The 14,910-nt window shown below is 41.9% G+C and overlaps 1 protein-coding gene across 3 annotated transcripts in view; it reads right to left on the bottom strand.

Moving 5' to 3' along the window:
- Znf280b (zinc finger protein 280B) overlaps positions 1-14,910 on the bottom strand; it is a 71,706-nt gene that overhangs the window by 39,898 nt on the left and 16,898 nt on the right. For 2 of the 3 annotated variants that reach the window (XM_090320670.1, XM_090320671.1), the window contains one exon: positions 9,092-14,100. The exons of the other annotated variant lie outside the window; for it this stretch is intronic. In XM_090320670.1, coding sequence (XP_090176796.1) covers positions 12,277-14,034 — 1,758 coding nt within the window. In that variant the 5' untranslated portion in view covers positions 14,035-14,100 and the 3' untranslated portion in view covers positions 9,092-12,276. Of the gene's footprint in view, positions 1-9,091; positions 14,101-14,910 lie in introns of those variants that run through there. 3 annotated transcript variants of the gene reach the window in all.

Raw genomic sequence — 14,910 nt, forward strand, 5'->3', positions numbered from 1 at the left:
CTTGATCCTCAGATCTCAGCCCGAGGAGTAGCTAGGATTAAGGGGTGAGAGCCATCACATGGGCTGATAAACAAATCTTTGATAGAAGACAATAGGGGTCAGGAGCATGGCTTACTGGTAAAGTGCTTGCCTAGCATGCATGAAGCCGTGGGCTCAATTCCTCAGTACCACATACACAGAAAAAGCCACAAGTGGTGCTGTGACTCAAGTAATAGAGAAATAGCTTTGAGAAAGCCCAAGAACAGTGCTCAGGCCCCAAGTTCAAGCCCTGGGACTAGCCAAAAAAAAAAAAAAGACAATAGGACCGGTCCAAGCTATAACCAGGATAGTGCCTCAAGGCTAACACAAAAAATGAAGACTCATGCCAATTATCATTGTTTCCTCTTGCATTTTTCCTTTATTCTATCCTGCCTCTTTTTTTCAAAAATGACTGGTTCCTTCACTGATGGGTTAATGGGCGAAGATTCATCTTCTATAACTTCTTCCAGCTGACTCTGGGGGTTGACACTCCCTAGTCAGGAACCTCTAGCCTTAGCCTATTTTTGCTTACCTTTACTTATTTTACTACTTCATCTTTTACTTTAATTTGAAAAACCATTTGAAGCCTGGAGGCAGTAGGCCCAGCCTCTTGCCTTAGAGCCACCCATTTTAAAATAAGAATTTCTTTTTGCAGTCTGCTTTTAACTCCTAGAAACCTTCGGAACTGGAATGACAGTTTTTTCTTACTGCAAGAATTACAAGCACTAGCCCTGTCCCAAGAATTCCAGACTTAGCATATACTTCTTTTAAATACATCCAATTAACAAAATGGTATTGAAACCAAATTACATCACACAGATAAACCTTTTTTAACCCTCTTTTAAAGTTTTCTAAGGGGCAATTTTTAGAAATGCCAATCAGGTTTCCAGGGTCAGTCTGCAAGGAAAAGAGACAGGATGGTCCACTAGGCCCATCCGACTAAGTTTAGATGAACCATTTTCATGCTAGCTTGTTCTCTTCCACCGTGAGTGGACGCCTAAGTTTTCCTTGTCCCTTTCTTTTGATACTTGACTTAAATACCCAAGTGGTTTTGGATAGACCAAACAGGCAAAGTTTCTGATACTAAACCTTCACATTTAAATTTCTAATACTTGAAGGCCTGACCCTACCCCGTTTTCCCAGGTGTACACAGACATCAGGCAAGCCACCAAAGTAAGTGCTAATCACCATGGGCCCATCAAAAAGCCCTGCATGTCCCTTTACCTAGTGACTTTTTCATTCACTTCTGCCTCCTTGCTTATAGAAACCCAACTCCTGTTTCAAGCTCAGACACACTATCTCCAAGCCTGAGGGAAGGTTGTGACCCTTGCTGCTCTATGGAAATAAACAGTCCTAGCCTGTGGAAGGTCAAGTCCAGCCTGTTTCCTTCTTTTTTCCTTCATTTTCCTAACAATACTTGTCCCCACATGTTAGCCAATGGAAATAAATCCCTAATTCCCTGATGCTTTTTTCTAAGCCAGATAACATGATTACAGTGTAAACAATTTTATGCTTTAAATTTCAGATCTCAATTTGCAAATAAAAAATCTTTTAAACACCCAAACCGGATTTCTTTTTGTAGCTTAAATTTACACATTTACCCTTTTGTGGTAAATTGTATTTTCCTGAGCATTGTCCTTGAGCTTTTTTTGTTCAAGGTTAGTGCTCTACCACTTAAGCCACAGCATCACTTCCAGCTTTTTCTGTGTATGTGGTACTGAGGAATCAAACCCAGGGCATCATGCATGCTAGGCAAGCACTCTACCACTAGGCCATGCTCCTGGTCTTGCACACGATTTTTCTGGTGGGGAACAAAGTAGGTTTATGACAATAGTTGAAGCTCTGTTTCTCCCATAGGTTTGTTGCAAGTTGTTTTCCTAATGCAAGAGGAATGAACATTCTTTGGTCTTCTAATGTCTTCCAATCTGAGGGCAGGATGTTTAGAAGCATCTGTTCTTCCACCCATAGGTTACTCATTTGAGTAAGCAGGCTTTTGAGAATTCTGGAAGAGGGGTCATGACTAAAAGGTCAATAGGCTTCACCTCTCCTTTTGCTGCCAGCCTGGCTGCTTCATCAGCAGCCTTGTTTCCCCTTTCCTCCAGGGAATCATTCCTTTGGGAACTGGGCAATGTATAATGGCCACCTTTCGGGGGAGCCGGACTTCATCCAACACTGCCCAGATCTCTGCCACACTATTTACCTGCTGAGGTTAATAGGATTTTTCTTTCTATAATGCCTCATGGACATGAGCGGAGGCAAAAGCCTATCTGTTGTCTGTGAAGATATTTATAGTCTTTCCTTTCGCCTCTCTTAGAACTTGACTTAGGGCAATCAGTTCTGCTTTCTGGGCAGAGGTGCCCTGCGTGGGGCCTGGGGCTAGTCCTCCAGGGTTGTCAGCACCTCTTTAGCTTTTCTCCTATGCTAAGAGACAGAACACTGGAGAGTTGGGAAGGGCCAAGGCTGGTGGCATTGGTTTCAGGGTCTGCTTTAATGAGTCAAAGGCCTGTTCTTGCTCTTCTCCCCAGTTTAGGGGAGTATCCCCCTCAGCGGTAGCCACATACAAAGGTTTATACTTCAGCAAAATCATCAGCATCCTGCTGCCCAAGGAATTCGCTGACTTTTTTTTATTTTCAGTTGCCTTTAAAATGGTTTCAATTCTCTCTTGGACAGGGTTCACTGTTCCCCTTTCAACTCATAGCCTGGGATATACGAAGTTGTACTTTCTTAACTGGTACCTGGTAGCCCGAATGTTCAAGCTCCTTGAGCCACGTTCCAGGTGGCCTCCTCACAAGCCTCCCTGCTTGAGGCTGCCAGTAGGAGGTCATCAACATATGGCAAGAGAGCTACTTCAGGCTGGTCAGTGGGAAAGGTCAGTGGGAAAGGCTGCCAGGTCTTGACTTGGGACTTCATCAAAGCGTTGGGGAATTCTTAAAACCTTGCAGAAGCCTTGTCTGGGTTAGCTGGCTGGAGAAGCTGCCTTCTGAGTCTGTCCATTGGAAGGTAAAGAAGATAAATGGTAAAAAGATAAATGATGGTTTGCTCTGCCCTTTTCTTCCAAAAATTTCTCCATCCAGTTTCCTTCTGGAGAACCACAGGTAGTAAACTGATATTCTGAGACAACTAAAACGCTAGACCTCAGGGAACTGAGTTGCAAATCTTCAACTCAGATGAGCTGACTGGCTTTTGCCAAAGGCAGACGTCACGCTGGTTTCCATCTGGAAGATGATTGTGGCCTGCAGCTTTGAAGCCACCTGATGGCTCCGATCCCACTCCTTGGAGATAAAGAGGATCTGTAAAAGCTGCTCTGACAATCTTCCCAAGTGGGTTAATGAGAAAATAGACTCAAGGAATTAAACTAAAGCCCAAGGTTTCTCAGAAAAGGAGGAGATATGTCATCCTTGAGGTTCCTGTGTTTCTGAAGAACTGGGATCTGGTTTGGGTAACCAGGCCCCCCAAAGAGGATCCTATGAACTGCATTACAGGGCACATTAAAGAACCTTCAGACGGCCAGTTTTCACTGAACTCCTGCCATTCAAGCTCACAGAGCCCAGAGATGGCCCATGATTACTGGCTCTATTCCTGAAATGAGAAAAACGTTCAAGCATTAATTCCACCTGGGGTAGAAACTGATGTTGATTGGTCCATGTTGTCCTGTTGGTAAATGCAAACAGCTGCACACAGAGACAAGGAATAAACAAACAAGTGGCCACATAGACAAGCCAGGGGTGGCACTCAAAACTTACCCAAAGCCAGCACTCACCTGTCCTTGTCCAGTTCTGGTCCAGTTTGGGTTCAATTTGGGATCATTTGGTACACAGAACATAAAACACTCACCAGTGTATTTCAACTGGTGCCAACCTGTCTCAGTTGGTCCATACCAGATGGGGTGACATCCCACCACCACCATCTGAGGTCTGTGTGTATAGCTGCATCCAGCTCACCTGCGACCCTACCCAAAATTGGCACACACTGGCCTTTTTAGGCCAGTATACAGAATACAGGATGCTCACCAGTCTGCTTCAACTGGTGTCAACCTGGTTCAGTTGGTCCATACCAGATGGGGTAATGTCTTACCAGCACCTGAAGTTGGGGCATACAGTCATGAAACTAACCAAGGCAGGCACATACCAGTCTGTGTTGACCAGTCCACATAACACAAGATGCTCACTAGTCTGTTTCAGCGGGTGGACAGGACACTAGACTCTCACCAGTCTGTCAGTAAGTACACAAAGCACTCACCTCTAGACGATTTTAGACAGACTCCTGCTTAACATTGACCATGGGAAGTTATCCATCTGGGAAAAGCTACCACCCTTCTCCAAGGCTGAGAGAAATATCTCTCAATAGCCACCCCTTTTGAAAGGTCAGAGCTCACTTATCCCACGCTTCCTGAGATCAAGGCCTGAGGCTGGGATCTCGCTGGGGCCTTCAATGTGATATCCAAGCCATTTTGGAGGGCCTTGAACCCCCCCAGCAATAGAGCTACCAACACTCAGTAAACTGAGCTAAGCGTGAGTTTAATAGCAGCACAGCAGCTCCTAGCTTCAGTGGAGATGCGCTTTTAAAGGTAAACACCACACGCTGATGATCATAACCTCATGTAGTCATCACCCTATGATGTCACCATGATGCCCACAGTCAATAACCAAAGGATGAAACCACACACAGCTGGTCCTAACCACTAGCAGGTGGTCAAGCATTTTTTTTTACAATAAAAAGAAAACAATTCGGCAGGTTATTATAGGTATCACACTAATGAAACCAGATGAAGTGGTATCAAGTACAGTATAGACCTTGACATAATAAGTGCTGTACCTAGGAGACAACTGCTGAGGTTTGAGAGGTTTGCCATACTAAGGAAGTTCCTTGGGACCTTAGTACACAACGATAGTACAACTGCCCCAGAGTTAAGACAACATATTGCATCTCACATCCCAGCCACCAAGGGGAAATGTACATTTAGCACTGTAGACTTATGCCACTTCTGGAAGCTCATTTATTATCTCTGGGAATAGTTTTCTATCTGGCACAGAGGAGCTTTTAGGGGAACAGAGAAGTGCTTTGAAGCTATGGTGTACTCAGTCCTGCCACTGAGGCCATAGGACTCAGAACACACACACACACACACACACACACACACACACACACACACCCGTATTTTAGCGAGCCACCAAAGAAAACTACAATATATCTGTACTTAAAAAAAGAGATTAGCATGTCTCTGTACAAAGATGACATGCAAAGCCACGTTTTGTTTGGGAATAGAGTAAAGATAAAGGAGAGCGACAGAGGAGATATGTTCAATTAAGGTATATTATAGGCATATAGGAGCATGGCTAAATGAAATAGCCTTGTACAATTAACTGATGTTAATAAAAACATGGGAGTAAAAAGAAGATAAATGGTGGTTTGTTCTGCCCTCTTCTTCCCAAAATTTCTCCATCCAGTTTCCTCCTAGAGAATCATAGTAAAATTCTAGACCTAAGGGCACTGAGTTGCAAATCTGTAGGAATGACTTCTTCCTCACTGGTATTCCTCATGTGGACACTAGAAGGCACTGTGGGTGATTATCTGAGAAAGCAAGTAACAGCTGCAGAATGTTTTGCAGGTCCAAGTTTCCCAAGTGACCACTGCAAATTTGGCAGCTGGGACCTGACCTGTAGATGAATAGCCTGGGAAGGAATCTTACAAAAACCCTTCCCACAACAGGGTGTTAGGAGTCATGAGAGCTGTAAAACTGCCTTTTGGCGAACACTCCTGAAAAAACAGATGTGTGCTAATTACACCATGGCTGGGCTTTTCTACGGGAACTCCAGAAGTCAGTAGCCAATCATTATTATCTCATTAAACTGGAAAATCAACCCAAACAATTATTTTTCAAAAGAAGATAAACAAATTGCACGCCTGTAATGCTACTCAGGAGGCTGAGGATTGCTATTCAAAGACAGCCTGGTCAGGAAAGTCCATAAGACTCTTATTTCCAATGAACTACTCAAAAGCCAGAGGCAGATCTGTGGTGCTCAAGTAGTAAAGTACTGTCCTTTAGCCAAAAAGCTCAGGGGCAGTGCCTGAGTTCATGCCACAGGACACACGAGCCCCCATGGGCACATGCACACACACACACACACACACACACACACACACACACACACACACACACACACAGAAAAAGATGACTCACCCTTCCTGTTTCTAACCACCAACGACATTCTCTCAAGCATGCCACCAGGAGACATTGCACATTCCCTCAGAGTAAATAGTCTGAAATTCAGGGCTTCTGATTTAAAGCATTTTGAATTTAATGTCCCTGTATAAAAGGCTCCTTCATAAAACTCAGAGATCAAATTGGGTTGAGAAGTGGAAGAGAGCATACTTGAACCACACTGAAATCCCATCAGGAGATTCAAGAGCAAAAACAAGAGCCAATAGGGGGCTCAATGTTAGCTGTGGCCTCAGTGGGTCCTTGGGATACTGGATGGTAGATTGGAATCCTTTCCTAAATCTCACTGGAGATTTTCGACTCGTCTTAGCAGTGATCCATCCCTCTAGCATAGTTACTGAATCCTCCATATTTGAGGATGTTGTTTGAAAATACTCAGGCTATGATGACTTAAGTGTTACGGTGTGAATCTGGAGTGTCCCTCAAAATGTCACGTATTAAAGCAGTGCTTATCATCCTGTAGCATCCCTGGGAGTCAATGGAAATGTTAGGTATTAGGTCCTAGTGGAAGTAAGTTATGTCCTTGCTTTCCAGCAGCTTCCTTCATTATAGATCCAAGAACAATGAAGCCAACTGACCATAGGGACTTCTGAAATTATGACCCCTAAACCAATCTTGTATCTCAGGGGTTTCACAGCACCAAAAACTCACTATAAAATAGTGATTATGGGGCCAGGCGTTTGGCCTACTGGTAGAGTGCTTGCCTAGCATGCATAAAGACCTGGATTAGATTCCTCAGTACTACATACATAGAAAAAGCTGGAAGTGGCGCTGTGGCTCAAGTGGTGGAGTGATAACCTTGAGAAAGCCCAAGGACAGTGCTCAGGCCCTGAGTTCAAGCCCCAGGACTGGCAAAAAAAAAAAGCCCAAATAGTGATTATGTCATATGGAGGAAGATCAACGGTCGGGTCATTATCCATACCTCTTTTCCTCAGAATACTGGATGAGGCCACACTAAACACTCAGGGTCTCCCTCTGCTCCTTAGGCTTGTTACAGGACACACCAGGGGCTGGACCTGAGGCTGAGTACTACCACAGACTGAACAACCTTAATTTATACAAAATAGTATGAGTTAGCAATTAGGAAAACTGTATACTAGGCTTAGCCCTTGGCTATGAGAAATTAGCAAATAATAAGGAAGACTATTGCCAATGGGAGATAATTTTCTCACTCTAAGAGGAAGAATTCATGAAAAAAGCAAATAGAATGAAGCAGGCTGGGCTAGAATTAGACAGAAGACATTATTATTATTATTATTATTTATTTGGTCAGTTGTGAGGCTTGAACTCAGGGTATGGGCTGTCTTTGAGCCCCTCTGTGCTCAAGGCTAGTCCTCTATCCACTGAGCCACAGCACCACTTCTAATTTTTGAGTGGTTAATTGGAGATGAGAGTCTCAATGGAACATTTCTTCCCAGGCTGGCTTTGAACTGTGATCTTCAGATCTCAGCCCCTTGTGTAGCTAGGATTATAGGGGTAAGCCACCAGCATCCAGCATGAAATAGAAGACATATTATAAACATTTTTTAACAGATATGGGAATCATACCTGTATGGTGTGGAGAATTTAACTGGGAGGGTGAATTTTTTTCACAAGGCCAAGTGCTAAATGTGAGAATTGGTATGTAATGTTGTCATTACTGCAAAGAAATCACTGCAGGATACCAGAACCTCCAAGTGGAGTTTCACCAATTCCCTTGCTCATGTTGCTTTTTCCAAGCAAAGGAAGTTCTAGGTAGAACCATATGCTGAGCCCAAACACCAAGCAAATCCTAACCTATATTTCCAGAGAGAATGTGTGTACATGATAGGAAAGTGCTAAACAACAGAGCTACATCCTTAGCCCTAGCAGAGCATATTTTTAACTATTTATTCTAGGCATAGCAATATGCCCTGTTAATAGCAGAGTAGCTAATTATCAGATCCATTCAACTGGGGTTCATCCCATTTTACTTTCTGTTCATTTGATCATGTGTTTGTTCCCTTTGGGTAACAGGATGTCAGTGGACTTGATATAGACTGCAGCTTGCAATGTTCTGGTGCCATTTGGTTTATCTCTCCCTCCCTTCCTTTCCTCCTTTCTTTTCTTTCTTTCTTTCTTTCTTCCTTTCTTCCTTCCTTCCCTTCCCTTCCCTTCCCTTCCCTTCCCTTCCTTCCTTCCTTCCTTCCTTCCTTCCTTCCTTCCTTCCTTCCTTCCTTCCTTCCTTCCTTCCTTCCTTCCTTCCTTCCTTCCTTCCTTCCTTTTCTACCAGTCGTGAGCCTGAACTCTGGGCCTAGGTGCTGTCCTTGAGTTCTTTAACTCAAGGTTAGTCTACACCACTTTGAGCCACATCCTGTCTTTCTGATGGTTAACTGGAGATAGAGTCTCACCAGCTTGGGAGGGGGTGGGGGGACAAAAACATGAGAAAGGGATCAGTGTGAGAAGTAATGCACCTACTATCTGGAGAATGTAACTGTAACCCCTCTATACATTACTCCGACAATAAAAAAAAAAATCTCACGGGCTTTCTTTGCCTGAGCCAACATTGAACCATGATCCACAGATCTCAGCCTGATAACTAGAATTACAGGTGTGAGCCACTGGCACCCCAGCCTATCTTTAATTTTTTAGCCACAAAATACTACTGCACCAAAGAAGGTTTCTAATAGGAAAGTTATGAATGCAGTCAAGACAAACCTTGGGGTAGTAAAGAAAAAGTAAATAGTTATCTCAGTGTAAGTTAAAAAAAATCAATTAAACAAAATAATTCTCTTTAAGGACTGTAAAAAATGGAGCAGATTCTTTACACAATATATACATTAGCTTTACTAGGAAATAATTTCTCTTTCAAATCAAGAACAAGAAGCCCATTAATTCCATCATACACATCATTATTTAGAAGTTCTACTCAATAAAATAAGGCCAAAAATAAACAACCGGCAAGAGATGTTAAACACAAATTAAAATACAACTAAAAAAGTTTCATGTTATTAACCTTAGGACAATACAGCAAAAAACTTTTTTTCACAAACATTTTATTACTATAATTGCTATCTTGTTCACATCTTCTGGCATTAACAAAATAAGTTTTGTTTGGAACAACAAGCAGCAAAATAGACAAGGAAGTTCATAAAGGGTAATAAAATAGTAATCTGGACTACTCACTGATATTCAATATATCTACCAACAAAACAAAGTGACATTGCTTTTAAAAATAGAGAACTATCAATCAAAAAAAATAACAGCTCTTGCAAGACTCGGGTCACAATATTAATTTTCTTTTGGTGTAGGCACAGAAATGGACTCAAGCTAGCTCAATTCCAAGACGGATGCAAAGCCCTTCGTGATCATTCCTGCCCAGAATTCCTGTGAATATCTTAACACTCGGCTGGACAGGAGTGGGAGACGTAAACTGCCTTTAAAGAGAAGACTTAAGAAAGGATTAAAAAGCAGGGGAGGTTTCTAGTTACTCTAAGAACTTTGGTGAAGCGTAATGAGTCGACGGTGAGGTAGCAAGCCATGCAGGCCTAAGGGAGGGACATTCTAGGAGAGAATGGCTTCTGCAGCCTTTGGATGAGAAAAAAATGTAACTTACTTGAGGAATAAGAAAGGCCAGGATATGAAAATAATGCATTGATGGAGACCATGGCAGGGAAAAGTTCGAGGGTGAGAAAGAGAGGAAGTGGGCAGGGGCTAGAGCACTGGAACATGTAGTGTGAGTATTGAGTATGTAAGTAGCAACGAGAATTTCTACTCCTTAGGAGCATGCTTTGGTGAAAAGAACTCAACACAAAGCGATCATTAAACGTTTCCTTTCTTTACAATAGAAACAAGACTATAGAAAAGTCTGCAATCTCTTTATACACAGTGGGAGTTTCTACCCAAACAAATAGAAGGCCTTCCCTCCTCCCCTCACTTTTCTGCACCTGAAGGAAGGGTTGGGGTAGAATTTTGGCACTATATCTTGGCCTAAACAAACCAATTGACAAGGCCTAGTAAAATGTTCAAGGTGAAAAATCAATCAAGCATGGAGCCAATAAATACTTCCTAGGCCCTCATTTTCAACAGGAATGAGAAGGCCAGATGATTCAACCCAGCTTTCTATGACAGCTTAGGAAAATTTAACTAGGTTGAAGAGTGAAGAAAGGAGTAGGGAGAGTAAACTGTTGTGTGTGGGTATTCTAGAGTTACTGTTGTTGAGACAGCGTCTCACTAAGTAGCTAGGCAGGCCTAGAACCCATGCTCCTCCTGCCTCAGCCTCTGGAGTGCAGAGGTGTGAAGTAAGGTACTTTTTACAGAGAATGAAGGAAAATGGAGATTTCTTTCCAGACCTATATTTAAAATCAGGATGCTAAGATTCCTCAACTGATTAACACAGGTTGACAAGAATCTGTGTTGGGGACAGAGGAACAATGGATGGCACTAGATTAGGCTCAGGGAAGGCAACCCTGAGAATTCACAGAAGCAGGTAAAGTGGCAAGTGTTCAGGAATGAACACGCAGAGGGTATTCTACAGTTCTGTGACAGAGGCTTTGGGGATAGTGGCAGTGAGGAGAAAAAGTCCCTCCACAGTGTATGACATACCAAATAGTACCATTTATTAGATAATGGATGATAACTCTAAACCATGGTACTTATCAAGACTTAAGAGTCAACAATACAGGGGATGTTTCTTGCACACTGGAGTGCTTCAAGTAAGATCTTAAAAGTATTAGTACGAGCAATTGGGAAATTATAAGTAAAAAAGGAAAAAACCTTATTCTTTGTCATACAGTCACTTCCATAAGATATTAAAATACGAAGTTTCATGTGTTCAATTAACCTAGTAAGGTAAACACTTATTGAAATGTAAGTAAAGGCCGTATAATGAGTTTAATCTGAATCAGCTCTGAACTATTTTTCTCCACTGCACTTTTGATTCTTGGCAAGCACCCATTACAGCTTAACAGCATTAGAACTAAATTTAGACCAGGCCATGAACTAAGACAGATACCATTTACTTGGCCCTCTGCCATTAAACTATGGGTCCAATGCCTTTCAAACTATAAGTACCAAGACTTCATTCCCAGGAAAACCTAACATTGTGGCTTAAAGAGGAAAGTGCAATTCATTCTCCACTAATAGCTAGCTAAAGGGAAAGGACAGAAAAAAATCCAATCGCTCCAAAGAAAGTCCACCATCACCACTTTCCATTCTATTAATTACTTAGTGCTGTTTCTTTATAGGAAGCTAAGCAGACGGTAAGAGGATCTTCACCAAAGCAAGCACTTTACAAGAAAGGTTTTGCTTCCTGAGATGTTCTTCCAATAGGCAGAGGCACTGTGAGGCAGTGTTTCCTCTGCTTTATCTGTAAGACTGGAGTGAATGGGTGCCTATTTCTCAGCTGACTGAAGGAGCCATTGCTTTCCCCTTGACTAACCTCTGTGTGCCTTATCGCCATTCATAGCATGGCTTCTCCCTCAATCCAATATGGACTCTTAGAATTCAATGACTTTTATGCCAGCAAAGAAGAGGCACTTTGACTAGCGTTAAATAATGAAATCTGTAATACACAAGAAAACGTGAAAATAAAATCCAATCTTTAAAAAAAGAAAAATCTAAAAAAGTTTCCCTATGCAGACAAGTGTGTTACAGCTTAGGAGCATGAAATACCAAAACAAAATAAATAGGTTTACCCTCTCACTCAAACATACACAGGCACCTTTCGTGTATTAAACCAGATAATTCACATGAAAGTCAAGTAATATATCTTACGTAACACCTCAAAATTAAATCAGACAATGGTTGCAGAGACTGGGCATGTGGCTCAGTGGTAGAGCACTTGCCTAGCATGTAACAAGGCTCTAGATTCATACCCAGCACTGGAAAATAAAATAAATTGTATTATCATGAATTTAAAGGAAAGGAAAAAAAAAACACCTCAAGTAAATACTAGTTTCACATTTTTGGTGCTATTAAATAATATATGCTTTGTATTTTTTCCCCCTAAGGGAGTTATTTAGATGGGAATATTTGCTTTTGGTTAACCAACACTGGAGTTAATATTTTGCTTTTTAACTTTAACTTTTAGGACTGGGAGAAGATGGTTCTGAATCAGTGGTGTTCACAGTGATGGATGCTACTTTGTCTGATCCTGGCTGAACAGGTCCCAGGGACACTTGAATCACAACTTTTGTCTCAGGAGGCAATCCTTCCAGTTGCTTTGGCTTCTTAAACATTTGGTGATACCGAGTCTTATGCTCCATTTTCTCCTTGAAAGTTAAAAACTGCAACCGGCATTTAGAACACTGGTGAATACTCCGTTCCCAATGTCCCCTGTAATGACCCATATATGGTGTTGCAGCTTTGAAAACTTTGAGACAAAAAGGACAAAGCAAGTTCTTGGTGTTTGCATGGCACTTTCTAAAATGTGTTTCCACATCGGCAAAGATCGATGACCTGTAATTGCAAACCTGGCACACATAGGGCAGTTCCCCAGGCTTATGATTATCTTTCATGTGTTCTAAGAGAACCTGGTCGGTTTCAAATGACAACTCACAGATTCTGCAGACCGTAGGTAACTCCTGCATGGTGTGCACATTGTCAATGTGCCGTTCCAGCTGGAAGGGAGTAGGGAACTGCCGGTGGCAGTGAGGGCAGGTGGTAGGGTTTTCCCAGCTGTCACTCCGCTGCTTCTCAAATTCCAAATGGCGTTTCACATGATTCATAAACTTCACATTTTTTAGAACTTTCAAACAGCTGAGGCATTTAAAGGTTGTGTAAGTCTTCGGTTTGGGCTGCCAGTCTCCTTTGTGCTCTCCATAATAGAAGTCCCTAAGTAACACAATCAGATTCCCTTTATTGGGATCAAAGGTCTTGTCTGGACTTGCAAGGTTTGAAAAGTCTGTTTTGGCTAATTCATTATCAAGCAGAGGCTTGCAATAGACATTGTCTTTTGGAAAAGCTGTTGGAAAAAGTACTCCAGTCTGAACCTGGTTTACTGAAGCTGGAATACCATTTGAGGGTGGAATCTGGTGAGGATTCACTGTATGAAAAGTACCAGACTGAGACGAAGCTGAAGAATATCCCCCTATGTGTCCATCACTGCACTCAAGCATTTGGGGGTTTATGCTACTGACATCAGAAGTAGAATGTTGCTTTGTTACACAAAGACTTTCATTCACATCTTTTACAAAAAGTGTTGCTATAACAGGCTGATGCCATGAGTTTGTGAATGTAACCAAAGGAGAATGTAACTCTGAGGTGGAAATAGGCACAACTTGTGAATTGTTTCCATAATCAGATTTAGACAAAGGCTCCAAAATAATAGGACTATCAGTTGATCTTGATTCAGATAAAGATTCTTGTGGTGAATTACTTTTATCTTCAGGATTACACAAATGTTCAATAATAATGGGGCTATCTGTTGATCTTGATTCAGAAGGAGAAGCCAGTGTTGGGTCGTTTTTATCAGCACTGGACAAAGGCTCAATAAGAACAGGACTATCAGTTGACCTAGATTCAGAGAGAGAAGCTGTTCCTGCTTTAGGCACCATCCGACTTGTAGGCTGTGATCGGTAAGTACAGTTTTTTCTAAGGCGACCAGACTTTTTTCTTCTTGAGCAAGAACCTGGGGTTACTCTGTTCAAAATGTTTGAGATGATTGGTTTGGAATTTGAAGTTACTCCAACAAAGATCAGCTCTGAATCTTCATTTACATGTTCTACCCCAACAAACACCAGTTCAGCATCCTCATCATCTGTCTGTTGGGTTTCTTTTAAGCTCTTCTGAGGTTCAGGATCGTGTTCTTTCTCACTTAACAAGCAGGGTGGATCCATTTCCTAATGGGTTAATTCTTGAAGTGTGTAGCCACAAGTCACAGTGCTTCCGTTATGAAAACTCACCTACATTTAAACACAGTACATATGAGTAAGAACACCAGATTGCATTCTCTTACTCTCCCTGAAACTCTGAGAAAATTATAAATATTCCTGTTTTACAGGAAAGGACTGAGACTCAAAGGAGGACTAAGTGACAGCTCAAAACATACAAAAACAAGACAAAGTCTCTATGGTTTCAGTGGAATCATTTTGACAACTTTGTCCTAAGCTGGTTTTACTATCTTCATTTGAAAAAATAAGTCTACCAGCAACTCATCACCAGGGAAAATCATATTCAAAGGATAAACACAATCAAACAGTGCTTATAAAGAGGACTTTAGAATTGGAGATTAGGCTGGAAATCTCAATTCACCACACTATCTTATTTAGCAAGTTTCTTTTACTTTTAAATTTATTTTGTCTTTTTTTGGGGGGGGGGGGGAGGAGGTAGGAGAGGTGGAACCAGAGATAGAAATCAGGGCTTTGCTTAGATTTTTTACTCAAGGCTGGTGGCTTTACTACCTGAGCCACAACTCCTCTTCTGGCTTTTGGCTGGTTAATTAGAGATAAGCATCTCATAGGCTTTCCTACCTAGATTGACTTCAAACTTGAATCCTTAGCCTCCTGAGTAGTTAGGATTACAGGTGTGAGCCACAGGCACCAGGCCTGTATTTTGGCATCCTGAAGGCAAAAACACTATCAAATGTATATAGTGAAGTGTCTTTTTTTTTTTTTAATTTTTTTTTGCCAGTCCTGGGGCTTGAACTCAGGGCCTAGGCACTATCCTTGAGCATTCTCAAGACTAGCCCTCTCCACAGTATCATTTCTGACCTT

Source organism: Megascapheus bottae, chromosome 28, assembly GCF_031878675.1.
Source record: "Megascapheus bottae isolate mThoBot1 chromosome 28, mThoBot2.hap1, whole genome shotgun sequence".
Lineage (NCBI taxonomy): Eukaryota > Metazoa > Chordata > Mammalia > Rodentia > Geomyidae > Megascapheus > Megascapheus bottae.